Source organism: Mixophyes fleayi, chromosome 4 (assembly GCF_038048845.1).
Source record: "Mixophyes fleayi isolate aMixFle1 chromosome 4, aMixFle1.hap1, whole genome shotgun sequence".
In the NCBI taxonomy this organism is placed as follows: domain Eukaryota; kingdom Metazoa; phylum Chordata; class Amphibia; order Anura; family Limnodynastidae; genus Mixophyes; species Mixophyes fleayi.
In genome coordinates, this window is record NC_134405.1 from 19097572 (window position 1) to 19113626 (window position 16055).

General features: G+C 46.6%; 1 protein-coding gene across 2 annotated transcripts in view; it reads left to right on the forward strand.

Moving 5' to 3' along the window:
• Window positions 1–16055, forward strand: part of PLD2 (phospholipase D2) — a 34398-nt gene that overhangs the window by 10315 nt on the left and 8028 nt on the right. For both annotated transcript variants that reach the window (XM_075206379.1, XM_075206378.1), the window contains exons 3-19: window positions 355–485; window positions 1401–1552; window positions 1644–1740; window positions 2399–2464; window positions 2704–2762; window positions 3826–3918; window positions 4218–4370; window positions 8026–8175; window positions 8313–8396; window positions 10638–10716; window positions 11550–11660; window positions 11864–12040; window positions 12560–12683; window positions 13333–13451; window positions 13664–13777; window positions 14088–14192; window positions 15876–15964. In XM_075206379.1, coding sequence (XP_075062480.1) covers window positions 355–485; window positions 1401–1552; window positions 1644–1740; window positions 2399–2464; window positions 2704–2762; window positions 3826–3918; window positions 4218–4370; window positions 8026–8175; window positions 8313–8396; window positions 10638–10716; window positions 11550–11660; window positions 11864–12040; window positions 12560–12683; window positions 13333–13451; window positions 13664–13777; window positions 14088–14192; window positions 15876–15964 — 1903 coding nt within the window. The remainder of the gene's footprint in view (window positions 1–354; window positions 486–1400; window positions 1553–1643; window positions 1741–2398; window positions 2465–2703; window positions 2763–3825; window positions 3919–4217; window positions 4371–8025; window positions 8176–8312; window positions 8397–10637; window positions 10717–11549; window positions 11661–11863; window positions 12041–12559; window positions 12684–13332; window positions 13452–13663; window positions 13778–14087; window positions 14193–15875; window positions 15965–16055) is intronic.

Below are 16055 nucleotides of genomic sequence, written 5' to 3' on the forward strand. Positions count from 1 at the left end.
AGCAACGTGATAATGATCTCACTTTTCGACTGTAGATTGGAAAATGTAACTAACATCTGATTGCTATGGACCATTTTCAGTACAGTCCCTAAATGTGCTCGTTCCTTATTTGAGACTATTTGGTGGTCGCTATACAGCTTTATATGGTGGCAATAAAGTGTTGGTCGGAAGCCAGAGAACCATTCAGTTCCAGCCGATATCCAATCAGGTGCCACGTTCACTACACGCCCTTATCCTGGGCTGAGTGATGAGAAAACTGTGGATTACTGCCTCAAGTGTCCTGTCCTCCATTCTCCTTACACAAATACTTCTATGTATATTCTCATGTTCTATCTGCATTGTCTCCCTTTTCAGGTTCTCATCTCAGTCCCTTCCTCACCGTCTATGAGCAGAAATCTCTCAAACATCAAGGGGCCGTTTTCCTGAAAGGGGTCCCGGTCTCGGCTCACATATCACAGACCGAGCGTTACACTACTGGCTCCAAGGTGATAAGAAACAGATTATATTGTGCCACCCTTGCAGGATAACACAGACAGAAGGGAGCTATGAGTCTGTCCCTCCCCCTGCAGGGTAACACAGACAGAAGGGAGCTATGAGTCTGTCCCTCCCCCTGCAGGGTGACACAGACAGAAGGGAGCTATGAGTCTGTCCCTCCCCCTGCAGGGTGACACAGACAGAAGGGAGCTATGAGTCTGTCCCTCCCCCTGCAGGGTGACACTGACAGAAGGGAGCTATGAGTCTGTCCCTCCCCCTGCAGGGTGACACTGACAGAAGGGAGCTATGAGTCTGTCCCTCCCCCTGCAGGGTGACACTGACAGAAGGGAGCTATGAGTCTGTCCCTCCCCCTGCAGGGTGACACAAACAGAAGGGAGCTATGAGTCTGTCCCTCCCCCTGCAGGGTGACACTGACAGAAGGGAGCTATGAGTCTGTCCCTCCCCCTGCAGGGTGACACTGACAGAAGGGAGCTATGAGTCTGTCCCTTCCCCTGCAGGGTGACACAGACAGAAGGGAGCTATGAGTCTGTCCCTCCCCCTGCAGGGTGACACAGACAGGAGGGAGCTATGAGTCTGTCCCTCCCCCTGCAGGGTGACACAGACAGAAGGGAGCTATGAGTCTGTCCCTCCCCCTGCAGGGTGACACTGACAGAAGGGAGCTATGAGTCTGTCCCTCCCCCTGCAGGGTGACACTGACAGAAGGGAGCTATGAGTCTGTCCCTACCCCTGCAGGGTGACACAGACAGAAGGGAGCTATGAGTCTGTCCCTCCCCCTGCAGGGTGACACAGACAGAAGGGAGCTATGAGTCTGTCCCTACCCCTGCAGGGTGACACAGTGACGGAGAGAAAAGTGTGTTCTCAGTATATTCATGTGTCGGTTACTGACTTTGTATTGCGTCTGACAGGTACGTACCAGCACGTTATACTCCGTAGACCTGACACATGGCCCCTTCCAATGGAGCATCAAAAAGAGATTCAAACATTTTCAGGAACTTCATCGGGATCTTCTCAGACACAAAATCTTCGTCTCTCTCCTGCCCCTCAACCCGTTGTCCCGGTAAGGTGCAGTATTGTAAACGGCCTATTATGGTTTAGCTCTTGCTACGTAAATAAGAAAATTAAGCATTGGTCTGTTATACTACCCCCAGCTTTGCAGTGACGCGGTCCCGCGCTGAAACCACTTCGGAGATGCCCTCTCTGCCTCACGTCTCTGGAGAGTCTCCACAACGGGCCTCCAGCAAACAGGTGTGTAATGAGGCTGTGTACACTTCTCAGTACAGAATAAACACTTCTCATTGTTCAGATATGAATTAATTTATGTGCCCAGAGCATGAATGTGCTGCAGCCAATCAGAATTTAGCTTTCATTGGCGTAACAAACACCTGACTGGTCAAAAATCTGATTGGCTGCTGCAGGTGACAGCTTGTCACACTGTTTGTACCGAGTGGTTAAACTTGACTTTATCTCATTTTCTTTGTGGATTTTGGATGTATGGATGAAGCCACCTGAATTCACTATGGGTTTATTTTGCATGAAGTAAAATAAGATGCAAATCCTGAAGATCAGGAATAGATATTAACACCTTAATTACGTTTCAGTGGGGACTTTTTCTTTACATCAGAGGCTGGATCCCAATCTGTTTGGAAGCCATTTTCCTACAGAATTTAGCCTTGTGAATCCTATTGGACGGTGTTGGGAGACCTAGCAGAATATTGTTCTGTTACACCACCTGATGGTGGATACGTATCTACATATTCCTTAAGCCATCTAGAACATTTTTTCAGGAACTTTCCTCCATAAATCAGTTTCTGGATAGGCTGCTGAGATGATCCATGTGGGGTCTTCCTCTTCTGCTTGTCTTCCATATTCCTGCATTTATACAAATCTATCTTCTAATTTGCAGAAGCACCTTGCAGAATACCTCAACGTGCTACTGGCCAAATCCTTCTACCGGAACTACCATGCAATGGTGAGCCAGGCCCTAGATGGGGCCAGCAATGTCCTTCAGCTGTCCTCCAGCTTGGTCTTCTTGACCTCCAGAATTGGTGGCTCGAGATTTCCTAATCGCACGTCTCAACCTCTGCACTGAAGTTACAGATTGCAACCTTCGTTTAGCTAGTACCCTTTTTTTTTTTTTTTTTTTTTAACCCGACTTAGAGGTCAGTACCAATGTCTGATCTTTTTAACCGTATCTCCTCTCTCTTTCAGATGGAGTTCCTGGAGGTCAGTCATCTCTCCTTCATATCAGACCTTGGACCTAAGGGACTGTGAGTACTAAAGTCTTCAATGTCTAAACTCAACCACATTAGACATAACTGCTTCACTAGTTCTACAGTTGGTTGAGTGACAATCGTAGCCATATATCCGCTGTGCTCCATATGATGTACTCCTCCCATCATATTCTTGGTGCATCAATAAAATGAATATAAATATTGAGGAAGCATCTTGCGTTCTAGCTAAAATCATCAGTGCTGGGGAAAAAAACGAAATCTATCATGTAAATTTTTTTATTTTTTTTTTTTATTTTTTTTATTGAAGCCTGAAAAACGTACTTTCACCCTAGTGCTCGAAAAAATAAGTGAGTAACTTAAAAAAAGTGCGCCAAGGTAGCATTCAGACCCTCCTCCAAAGAGGAAGGGTCCCTCTATCCCAGATCCATAAGGGCCCTTAGGGGGCAAGGGTCTTCAGACCCCGTTCGCCACAAGGCTAGGGGGGGTCCCTTTAACCAAAGGTTCCGCCGAAGCTTCCCCCTTGGCACTTATGCCTCCCCCTGAAAGAGGAGACCTCAGATGGTTCAGGGGAGTGGGAGCCACTAGAACCACACCACCCCACCTAGATTTTCAGGAATCAGGACCCATAAGGGCTCCAGCACCTCCTCTAATCCGTGGAAAAAAAACATATATAAAAGTGAAGTGACAAAACAGTGAGAAAATTAAATAAATAAATTAGTGCCGTGCAAAATGGCCCCAGCCTTTCGGCCGAGTTGTTAAAAATGATTCCTGCTTAGCCAAAAGGCCGGGGCGAGGAAGAGCGTGTCGCTGAAAGTGGGGTTCGTGCAAAGTGCCGTAATCAAGTGAGGGTCACCACTCCCCAGGTGAGTTCAGGCACCCCTGGGTCACTACTCCAGGGGCACTATCCCAGGCTTTCAAGCTACTGGCCTCTTGGCCAGACAAAGCTTTCCCATAGTCCTTTCAGGTGCAGGAATTCCCTACTCGGACAGGTACTCACTTGATCTTCGCCAAAAGGCAGAGAAAATCTATCATGTAATACCTGACGTAATACGGTTCTTATGTGTATTGAAACCAAACTTGTCTTTTTTGTGTTTTTTAGGGAGGGGTTTATATTGAAGAGATCAGGGGGCCACAGAATCCAAGGTCTCAACTGCTTTGGCCATCACCAGATCTGTTACCGCTGGTCAAAGAGGTCAGACCCATGGGCAGTCATTTGTCCGTTTCTTCATCTATATTCATTTTTCATAACTATATTTTCTTCCTTCCCTCCATGTTGTTCCTCTTCTTTAATGTCCGCACTACTCTTCCTCAATCTCTCTTATGCTCTGTCTGGTGAGTTGATTAAGCATCTTCACGTTCCTCTTTTATGTTCTATATTTTGTGTTCCGGACTAAAATAGTGGAATGAGTAACCTTCTTCTGTTGTATTGTATCATGAGTTGGCTCCGATTGGACGGATTATGGCCTGAGCACAATATCTCATCTTGTCTAGGTGGCTGGTGGTCAAGGATTCATTTCTTCTTTACTTGAAACCAGACTCTGGGGAAATTTCCTTTGTACTCCTCTTTGATCCTGAATTCAAAACCGAAGTTGGTAAAAAAGCTACAGAGACTAAATACGGCGTCAGGATAGAGAACTACTCAAGGTAAGGGGTCGTTGATGTTTCCTCACTTTCAATTCTTTTATGACCATTGGCAATCAATCATATCTAATAAAAACATAAAAGAAAATATCTGGATCTACATGAGCCAATAAAATGTGGAACTTCTACAGTATCTCCTGTTGGAGGCTACGGGGAGGGGTAGCGATTGCCTACTGGGAGTCTGAGTGTCTGTTGGCTATCGGTAGCATTGACTGGTAACTACGATAGAGTCTAAGTGTAGAACAGGAAATGGCGCTCTACCATCTAAGAAGTCCACTGCCCGATAGAGGCTCTGTATTCCTGGCAGGAAGAATTTACTTTCAGCAAGGCTCGGTATGTAAAACGGTACAATTCAGGGTCTGTTTTGTATACTATTTACCAAGTTGGTTTCTGAGATGTGGAGTAGTCACCAGATTGGGGTCATCTTCCAACACCCCACCAAAAATTTACACCAAGGCTCATGTTCCTCCATGTTACACCGCTGATGATGCTTGTTGGTAGACCCAGGAGTTTGGCTTGAAGCGAGAAAAGCATTGAGTGGTTTCCGAAGTAGTAGCGGCACTTAAATCCCGAGGGTGATAGTCTCCACTCATTGGTGGTATCTTAATCCATTTTGCCAAATGTGGGGTCGGCCATCTGCTTAAAGCGAAGATGGGAAGAGCGAACCTCAACATGGGAAATCGGCGTTATTTAAACATTCTTTCTCCTTAGACCATGGCCTTTGAGTACTTTAATATATCTGGGCCCGGTGGTCGCCCAATAATGAAATAGTCAATGACTATATCCCGCTCTTCAGACTGTAAGTCGCTGCTTGCTCCAGCGTGGATGGAAAGGAACCTGTCTAACGTATATGGGCTTTGTGCTCAATCAGTGGCCGTAACATGTTTCTCTCCAGCCACGCCACTAAGCGACTTTTAACTCCATTTGAAAACGCATAATGTCCTGATTGGCTGTATCCCACTCTTGAGCCACTCCTTTGTTAATACCTATATTTTGGAACGCTAATGTGCTAGATTACACAGGTGATTTACAGTCGCTGAATCAGAGGGTGACCAGCGATTGCCAGTTTTGCAGCCAATTGTTTCTTATGGAGGGATCTAAACAGGCAATTGTCCTTAATTAATTGCAGCATGACCATTACCTTCAGTCGTGCAGTGCTGCAATTTAATTGCATCCAATAACCACAAAGCAATTAATCTCCTCCACTGGCTATAATGTGAGCAATTAATCTCTTCTCAATCATGTACGGTGGCTTAGTGGTTAGCACTTCTGCCTCACAGTGCTGGGGTCCTGAGTTCAATTCCCGACCATGGCCTTATCTGTGTGGAGTTTGTATGTTCTCCCTGTGTTTGCGTGTGTTTCCTTGGGTGCTCCGGTTTCCTCCCACACTCCAAAAACATACTAGTAGGTTAATTGGCTCTTATCAAATTGACCCCAGTCTCTCTGTCTGTGTGTGTTAGGGAATTTAGATTGTAAGCTCCATTGGGGCAGGGACTGATGTGAGTCCTCTGTACAGCGCTGCGGAATCAGTCATGCTATATATATATATATATATATATATATATATATATATATATATATAAATAAATAGATGATGATGCAATTTTTTTCTCTTTTGCAATTCAGCGCTATTTTGATCTGTGTAATAAAATTTCTCAGAGATTAGTCCCAGTCGATTAATTGCAAAAGGTAGCACAGCGATAAATCTCATTAGTTGTAATTGCAGAGGCTAAAACTCACAATTGTAATTAATCTGGCAAATCTCTGTGTTTTCTTTGCTCCGAGATTAAAAGCCCAACAGTCAGAATAAGTAGATAATGGTTTTGTCTAACATCTTCCACAATTCAGTTAATTCTCCAACATACCACTTATTTTCACCCTACAATCCCTCTAATGGGGAAAGACTATTCTCTAATCCGTCATTATATTGTTTGTGTTGCCAGATTAGTGAGACTCAAAGTGTAATGTAGAAAAGACTTTGGACAAATTTAGGTTTAACGTAAAGTCAGACTGTCTATTGTTCTATAAAGTCTGCTGGTTTGAAAAGTAAATAAATGTTTTTCTATTCTTTGATGCTTGACCTGTACTCCAACCAAGACCTTCACCCCTGGAGGGCTGGTTTCCTTTCTGAAGTTTGTTCTGTTGTTCTTGGAAATGAAATGACCTGTTTAATCTCGGCCTTGTGACCTTGTACATTCCATCGGACAGTATGAAGTATTGAAATCCTTACTCCTTCTGTGATTAGAAGCTCTATAAATAGCCGTGTAAAGTACCCCTTTTAGAACTCTGTCAACGCTTGAGGAACAAGATGGGACAAATATCTACAATTCACAGCTCAACAAAACCTGAGCCAGAGTGTTACTGAAATCCCCACTGCAGCTTGTGTCTACTCCGGGGGGCTGGAGACTTTGGGAGCAATTCAAGTGTCCAGACATTGCTGGGTTACAAAAGATATGAGGACTGTTCATTGCAATGTTCACTGTAATGGGTTATAGTAAATGTTATATGGTCTCCCAGTATTTATTAAGCACTGAGTGTTTAGGTAGCGCTGTACAATTTGTAAGAGGTCTATGCATTTTGCTCCATAAAACAAACCAATACACGTGAAAAGGGCTCTGAATGCAAAATGAGAATAAGTGAGGCACATATTCTAGGCAAACGGGATTAATCAGGGTGAGCTTCACTGAAAAGTTGAGTTGTCAGTGACCAATTAAGGAACTGGTGGAAAGTCTAATAAATCTGGGCAGTGTTCCACGGAAGAATGCTAGTTAGCCAATCTTCCACACTAGACCTCTGGACAAAACTATTGGATCATGTCGTGCGATGCAGACGAATGGGGTGAAACAATAAAATATTTCATCAATGTATCGAAGGCACTGGGAAATGTATTTGTAGATGTTGGTCAGCATTTGCTCATGTTTGGAGATACGTCAGCAAAATAAAAGAATATACCTATTTGATGCTAGTGATTTCCACTGGATTACTTTGTTCCATATGACGACTGATCACACAAAGCATCATGTATTACATACCGTATACCAAGTGGTCTATTTATCAAAGGGAGAAAAGTCCTAAATCTGAATTGGAGCTTCTCCCTATTTATCAAAGTCCTCTGGGTGGTGAAGACTATCATCGGACAGGGTCCTATGCCGAAGCTTCCCCATGCAAACTGAACAAAATTATCCATAAAACTATATCGTCACTATAACTCCTAGAGCACTATGTTTACCCTAATTCACTATTCCACACGTGATATTCCTAAGGCACAAAATATTGAGGAACTAGAGGAGAATGCATAATTCTAAATGCAAAAGCAGACACCTAGTTCCCTTTATTGGCAGAAACCTAGTATCAGGGCACTTGTGCTGTTATATGTAATAGGTATCGGCAACGTTGGTGGTAGATGTTGCAGGTTCTTGTTGTTTAACTTCCTGTCTGTGCATGCTCAGTAGAGCGTTGAGGATGGCTGGAGGCTCCCCCACTTCCTGTCTTCACTAGGGGACACCACTACTAAGATGGGAGACGGAGCCTGGTGCTCCATATTAACACCCTTGGGCATCGTGAATTAATACATCCTACAATAATAACTGTGCACCCCCCACAATCTCATCCAGTTCACACCCCCTAAATCCAGGTGCTGACCGTTTGTAAATTACAGGACACTGATCCTAAAGTGCAGTGGGTATCGTGAAGCTCGCTGGTGGGGCCAGCAGATTAACCAGCTCGTTGAAGATCATGGGATGGAATTCTTGAGAATCCATCGATTTGACGCCCAAGCCGCGGTGAGGCAGACAACACAAGTGAAATGGTGAGGATGTTTTATTTGTGTGAGTGACTGGTGTGGACCTTTTCACTGCTCTTTCTGTGTCTAGCCCACCTTGCTTTACTCCTATTATTCTACTCCTGCCCTCCCCCCATTATATGTGATTTTATTTCTCTCATTAGGTTCGTTAATGGCTCTAGTTATTTTGCTGCTGTGGCGGATGCTCTAATGCAGGCACGGGAGGAAATCTTTATCACTGATTGGTGGTAAGACTGAGCTTTACAATGATATCCAGGGGGTCTGTGTAGGACCGCTCTGGTACATGGGGACGTCCAGGGGGGCCTGATCTAGTACATGGGGACATCCAGGGAGTCTGTGTAGGACTGCTCTAGTACATGGGGATGTCCACGGGGTCTGTGTAGGCCTGCTCTGGTACATGGGGACGTTCACGGAGTCTGTGTAGGACTGCTCTAGTACATGGGGACGTCCACGGGGTCTGTGTAGGCCTGCTCTGGTACATGGGGACGTCCACGGGGTCTGTGTAGGCCTGCTCTAGTACATGGGGACGTCCAGGGGGTCTGTGTAGGCCTGCTCTGGTACATGGGGACATCCAGGGGGTCTGTGTAGGACCGCTCTGGTACATGGGGACATCCAGGGGGGCCTGATCTAGTACATGGGGACATCCAGGGATCTGTGTAGGACTGCTCTAGTACATGGGGATGTCCACAGGGTCTGTGTAGGCCTGCTCTGGTACATGGGGACGTTCACGGAGTCTGTGTAGGACTGCTCTAGTACATGGGGACGTCCACGGGGTCTGTGTAGGCCTGCTCTGGTACATGGGGACGTCCACGGGGTCTGTGTAGGCCTGCTCTAGTACATGGGGACGTCCACGGGGTCTGTGTAGGCCTGCTCTGGTACATGGGGACGTCCAGGGGGTCTGTGTAGGACTGCTCTAGTACATGGGGACGTCCACGGGGTCTGTGTAGGACTGCTCTGGTACATGGGGACGTTCACGGAGTCTGTGTAGGCCTGCTCTGGTACATGGGGACATCCAGGGGGACCTGATCTATTACATGGGGACATCCAGGGGGTCTGTGTAGGACTGCTCTAGTACATGGGGACGTCCACGGGGTCTGTGTAGGACCGCTCTAGTACATGGGGACGTCCAGGGGGTCTGTGTAGGACTGCTCTAGTACATGGGGGCGTCCACGGGGTCTGTGTAGGCCTGCTCTAGTACATGGGGACGTCCACGGGGTCTGTGTAGGACTGCTCTAGTACATGGGGACGTCCACGGGGTCTGTGTAGGACTGCTCTGGTACATGGGGACGTTCACAGGGTCTGTGTAGGACCGCTCTAGTACATGGGGACATCCAGGGGGTCTGTGTAGGACCGCTCTGGTACATGGGGACATCCAGGGGGGCCTGATCACAGGGTCTGTGTAGGCCTGCTCTAGTACATGGGGACGTCCAGGGGGGCCTGATCTAGTACATGGGGACGTCCAGGGGGTCTGTGTAGGCATGCTCTAGTACATGGGGACGTCCAGGGGGTCTGTGTAGGACTGCTCTAGTACATGGGGATGTCCACGGGGTCTGTGTAGGCCTGCTCTAGTACATGGGGACGTCCAGGGGGTCTGTGTAGGACTGCTCTAGTACATGGGGGCGTCCACGGGGTCTGTGTAGGCCTGCTCTAGTACATGGGGACGTCCAGGGGGTCTGTGTAGGACTGCTCTAGTACATGGGGATGTCCACGGGGTCTGTGTAGGCCTGCTCTAGTACATGGGGACGTTCACAGGGTCTGTGTAGGCCTGCTCTAGTACATGGGGATGTCCACGGGGTCTGTGTAGGCCTGCTCTAGTACATGGGGACGTCCAGGGGGGCCTGATCTAGTACATGGGGACGTCCAGGGGGTCTGTGTAGGCCTGATCTAGTACATAGGGACGTCCAGGGGGTCTGTGTAGGCCTGCTCTAGTACATGGGGATGTCCACGGGGTCTGTGTAGGACTGCTCTAGTACATGGGGATGTCCACGGGGTCTGTGTAGGCCTGCTCTAGTACATGGGGATGTCCACGGGGTCTGTGTAGGACTGCTCTAGTACATGGGGATGTCCACGGGGTCTGTGTAGGCCTGCTCTAGTACATAGGGATGTCCAGGGGGTCTGTGTAGGACTGCTCTAGTTTTCGGCGACGTTCTGGATGTATCTGTAAGACTGTCTTAGTACAGGGTGACATCCAAGGTATATTTGACGAATTGCTTTATGCACAGTTATGCAAGTATCTCTGTGGAGCTGCTCAAGTACATGGCGGCTTTCAGCGACTATCTGTAGGACTGCTTTACAACACAATGCCATCCAGGGTGTATCAGTAGGACTGCTGTAGTGCACAGTTACATCCAGGGCTCAGGCAATTGCAGTCAAAATATTTAATTCTGAAAAAATAGCTGTTATTACTTTCATCTGCTTCCAAGCTCTCAGACCTATCTACATTGATTTCTATTATCTAATCTGTCTAGGCTCAGCCCAGAGATTCACCTAAAGCGACCGGCAACAGATGATACTTGGAGACTTGACATCATCTTGAAGCATAAGGCGGTCAGTAGGATGCCTATGAACTTTGACGCCCATTACACCAACCTGGGTTGTTGAGATATAAGTTGTGCCTAGGTCACACACACCACCTCCGATATGGTTTTATCACCTTTTATCTGTAGTATTTTTATTTACTTTTACATTTTTTTCCTTTTATATATATTTTTTTAAAATCAAGATCTACTTCTCATTGTTAAATGGTACCACCTATGAGGTGCTGTGGTAGTCATCTTAAGAGAGTAGGAAACACTCAACAGCATCTTAATATTAGAGGGGTTTTGTCCTAGGGTGAGAAATGATTATGATTTGCCCACATCTTACCTTTGGCATCCTCTTCGACCAGACATACCTAACAGCTGGACGAGCACACCGGTTAATGCGATAAACATTGCAGTGTGATTGGGAGTCCTGTTTAGCTTGATTGGCAAAGGGACATTACTCTCAAGGTCCTACTCTTTTGTAGTTGATCAGGGCAAGCAGAGTCAGCCGGGACGGTTGATCTATTGGTTCATGGGCCATGGGCTGCCAGATGCCAGTCTCTGTAGGGCCGAGGTTTGTCTGATTTCTGTGTGTTATCTGGGAGATGTCGACCTAACTAGATCCCACGACACAATGTCCACTTGCTTTAATTTCCCCATCTATCGAAAGTCTTTCATGTGTCACATTTGTTTGATGTGTACAGGAAATATATGGAAGTGGCATATTAATTTATTATTCTTTAGTAATATGTAGACACTATATATAAATAATGACTTGACCGAGAATGTTTCATCTTTCACATTGCTGGTTTAACTCTATGTTCTGTACTACCGTAACAACAGTCCTTAATGTTGCAGGAGGCCGGAGTGCGGGTTTGTGTCTTACTCTTTAAGGAGGTGGAGTTGGCTCTGGGCATTAACAGCGGGTACAGCAAGAGAGTATTAATGCTCCTCCACCCAAATATCAAGGTAAGAGGGGAGGAAACCTGCACCCTCAAAAAACACACAATGGTTGAGTTACATAGAATTCTAGAATGTTTCGAACACTCACCATCATAGTGTCTGCGTTCCAGTGTGCTAGTCCATCCTGCCTTCCCTCTCACTACATCCCCGTCATGTATCTGCTCCTCAGGGTGCAGTGCGGCCTCCTCATCTCTCGCTCTTCATTTTAGGTGATGCGTCATCCGGATCACGTGTCCTCCATCGTCTTCCTCTGGGCCCACCACGAGAAGATGGTGGCCATTGACCAATCGGTGGTGTTTCTGGGTGGTCTAGACTTAGCCTACGGGCGATGGGACGATCACAGTTACCGGCTGACTGACGTAGGTTCTACAGAGACGCAGCAGAAGGTATCAGTCTACACAGAGATGGAAGAGCCTGTTACTCGGTCACATTTATTCCTGTTACTTCAAATTGTTACTTTCCTTACCCCATTACGTTACTCTTGTTATTCCATTACATTACTCCTCTTACTTCCTTGCATTACTCCACCCCTTTTCATTAATCTTCTCTCTCCATCACACTACTCCATCGCGTTACTACTGTTATCTGGAAGCAATAATCCTGTTGCTTAATCACATTACTCTTCTTGCTCTGTCACAATAATTTTGGTATATAACTCCATCGCATTACTCGTCTCCGTTCCATTACTTGTACAATCTACAGGTATCTGTAAAATAATCTCTCCTACTAATATAAGACCTTCCTAATACTTCATACTCCTGCAGAAGTACTCCCCTATAACTTCTCCAAGTACTCCATGTAACACTCCCTATATCTCCTCCTTTTCTCTGATATCTCTTCTTTTGCTGTCTGTCTCTCGCTGCTCCCTACTCCTTTTAAGGTGGCCTCCTGCTGTCTCTCGGCAGGACGCGTCCCCAGCTGTTGACGATTCTCCTGAAGAGCCTGCAATGGTGTCCCAGATGTGGCTGGGCAAAGACTACAGTAACCTTATTCTCAGAGACTGGGTGCAGCTGGAGAAACCGTTTGAGGGTAAGAGACAGATGGCTACCTTCTATCAGTGTGTCACCCTGCAGGGGGTGGGGCAGACTCCTAGCTCCCTTCTGTCTGTGTCACCCTGCAGGGGGAGGGACAGACTCATAGCTCCACAGGGACAAATGCAGGGTTTGCAGAGGGGAGGTTTGCACACCACGCCGCCAGTGGGTGTGACCAGCATGCATGGGGGCGGAGCTATAATATTAGACAGTGCTTGGCTGCTTTCCAACTCTCCCTATCGCCATAATATAGACGGGCAATGCTGCGTGCACTACTGTTAGCCGCACGCAGCTCTCTTTTCGAGCAGAGCCATGTGAAGCGGGTCCAGGGTCCAACCACCTCAATTATACAGTGCTGCAGGCCTGGAGGGGGGTTTCCCAGCACTAGGAAACCCCCCCCCCCCCCCCTCGGTTTGCCTAAGCTCCATTCTGTATGTGGAGGGACATGATGGGGAACACAGCACTCCCTTCACCTCCAGCTCCCTACAATTGCCAAGTTCACCCAGTTGAGCACCTCTGCTAGTTCCGAGCCCCCTCCGTCTATGTAGCTTCCTCTTCACCTCCCGATCTCTACTATTTTTGGACCCGCTCGACACATGTAGCGCCAGCTTCCTTCCATCTCTGCAATTTTATTCCTGTGATTCTAGATTTTATTGACCGGATAAAAAATCCCCGAATGCCGTGGAGGGACGTAGGAGCTGTCATTCACGGGAAAGCAGCTCGGGACGCCTCTCGGCACTTCATCCAGAGGTGGAACTTCACCAAGGTGGGTACTAGTAGGGGCGGAACACTACCACCACTCTGCCAGCAGATGGCCTCAGGATAATATTGGTAAACGGCTATTCTAAAATTATATTTCTTATGTAACAGAATTCAAAAACTGTCTTTTTATTAACGGTTTTCTTTTGTGTTACTAAATTACAGTCCGCTGTTCAGGCTGCGTGTTAACCCTTGATGTTTTCTTGTATTATTCCACAGACGACCAAGAGCAAATATAAAGGTCCGTCATTCCCCTACTTACTTCCTAAATCCCTCAGCACAGCGGATAGGCAAAGTTACACAGTGCCAGGATGCCACAGCGCCACTGTGCAGGTGAAGTAGTGTGTCAACGATGGCAGAGTTTGCTGGGGAGTTGTGTGATGGAATAGCAGAGAGTACCGATTAGTGTGAAGGTGTAGTGTTATCAATGATTGTTTAGCCCAGTGTGATGCCACATTTCAGATATAACAGAGAGTTGAAGGGTTAGTGGGTTCAGGAATAGCAGAGTGTTAGGTGTAGTGAGAGCTATGTATGTTTGGTGGATTCAGGAATAGCAGGGAGCTGGAGATGTAGCAGAACCTGTGTGTGCTTGGTGGGTATACAGATGTAACATTAGTATGACCAGTAACTCTTTCATCTGTAGGTGCTACGGTCGGTTGATCGCTGGTCAGCGGGGTGTAACGAATGCTCTATTCTTAATGCCTATCTACACTGCATATCCCACGCGGAGCACTACGTTTACATAGAGGTGAGGTTGCTGTATATATGGGCTTATTACTGCATCTGTTTGTGTGACTCATGGAGGTCAGGTACCGTCTTCCACAGCGTTAGGCTGCAGACAGGAAAAGCAAACGGAGGGAAAAATAGATTGCGGTGTAAAAGAAGGAAAAGACTGAGTCAGTGGGAGGGCCTGCGGCTGATTGGCGTCAGTGGGAGGGCCTGCGGCTGATTGGCGTCAGGGGGAGGGCCTGCGGCTGATTGGCGTCAGGGGGAGGGCCTGCGGCTGATTGGCGTCAGGGGGAGGGCCTGCGGCGGATTGGCGTCAGGGGGAGGGCCTGCGGCGGATTGGCGTCAGGGGGAGGGCCTGCGGCGGATTGGCGTCAGGGGGAGGGCCTGCGGCGGATTGGCGTCAGGGGGAGGGCGAGTTTTCACACTCCTGAACTCCCACCACTCTTTTATATTCTTCTTCTCCTGCTGGTAAAACGGGTTCAGTCCTTTAATTTTATATTACACTTGCAATATTCTAACAGTTTGACTATTCTCTAGAATTGATTTAACAATCTGTGCGGTGCAGGAAGCCACAGGATTTGTCATCATGTCTCATGGTGTTTGCAGACGTGAGACACCATCATCCTCAGCCAAAACCATTTCCCCCTGTGTGTGCCTCTTCACAAGACAATGACATGGGCATGGACTGACACGCCCGAGGCAGCTTACCATCCTGAGTGTGTGACTCACTGTGGGATGTGGTTGGTAAAAAAAACACAAAAAAAAAACCCCCCAACAACTTTCAAGAACTAGTTACCGGAATATTTTGCTTGTGTGTCACCTCCGTATTCCTGCTCCGCTGGCACCGGGGGAGAGATAACAACTATACCACGTACACCAGCACCAGTCAGGCTGTAAAGTAATCTGTAATCGTACTGGAAAGTTTATGTCAAATTACATAACTTTTATAGGTGTATAGTGCCCATTGCAAGCTCACTAAACCTGAAATTCAAGATGCTTTATACACAAGAACTACTGATAAGTGACAACAAGATGTGCAAAGGTTATCTGAAATCAGGCTTGGCTAACCTGTGGTACTCCATTTGTTGTGAAACTACAAGTCCCAGCATGCTTTGCCAATATATAGCAGCTTATTGCTGGAAGGGTATGCTGGGGCTTGTAGTTTCACAAAACCTGGAGTGCCACAGGTTAGCCAAGCCTGTCTTTTTTTTTTTTTTTTTTTTTTTTTTTTTTTGTTACTGGTTCTTTTTAAAAAAAAAAAAAATGTAAAAAAACAAAATTTGATTTGCACTAAAATATGAAAACAATGATTGACCTGTGTCAACATCATGTGTAAGTATCAGGTGTCAGATGTATTTTCAGTTGTCAAGATCAGTCATTACTTTTAAAATGTTTGTGTCTCTGATGTTTCTTTTGCTCGTATGATTAATGTGGAAACTTTGCATTGTCATTAAGTGACATATTGTTGTTTTAAGGCAACACAGCTGGTTAAGGAGGGCATGCATTAGATAGGGATATACAAGGTTGACAAAATAAATGCAGACATGAAAACAGAGTGGGGGGTGTGTGGATCTGCTCACTGGAGAGCTAATAGGAAAAGCATTCCTATCTGTGTATACCTGCAGTTATGTAAAGGGGGTGTGAGAGATGGTATAATGTAATACTAATCTATTATACTGCATAATCTCTGCTGTCGTTCTAGAACCAATTTTTCATCAGTTCTACAGATGGACGGACTGTTCAGAACACTATAGCAGAAGCCATTGTGAAACGGATCTGCCGAGCGCACAAGTGAGGAGAGATTAGTATAGCAATGTCTACAGGCTGGGGACACTGCGCGTGTACATATGAAATACAGTTGGGATTAGTATAGTTGTTTATA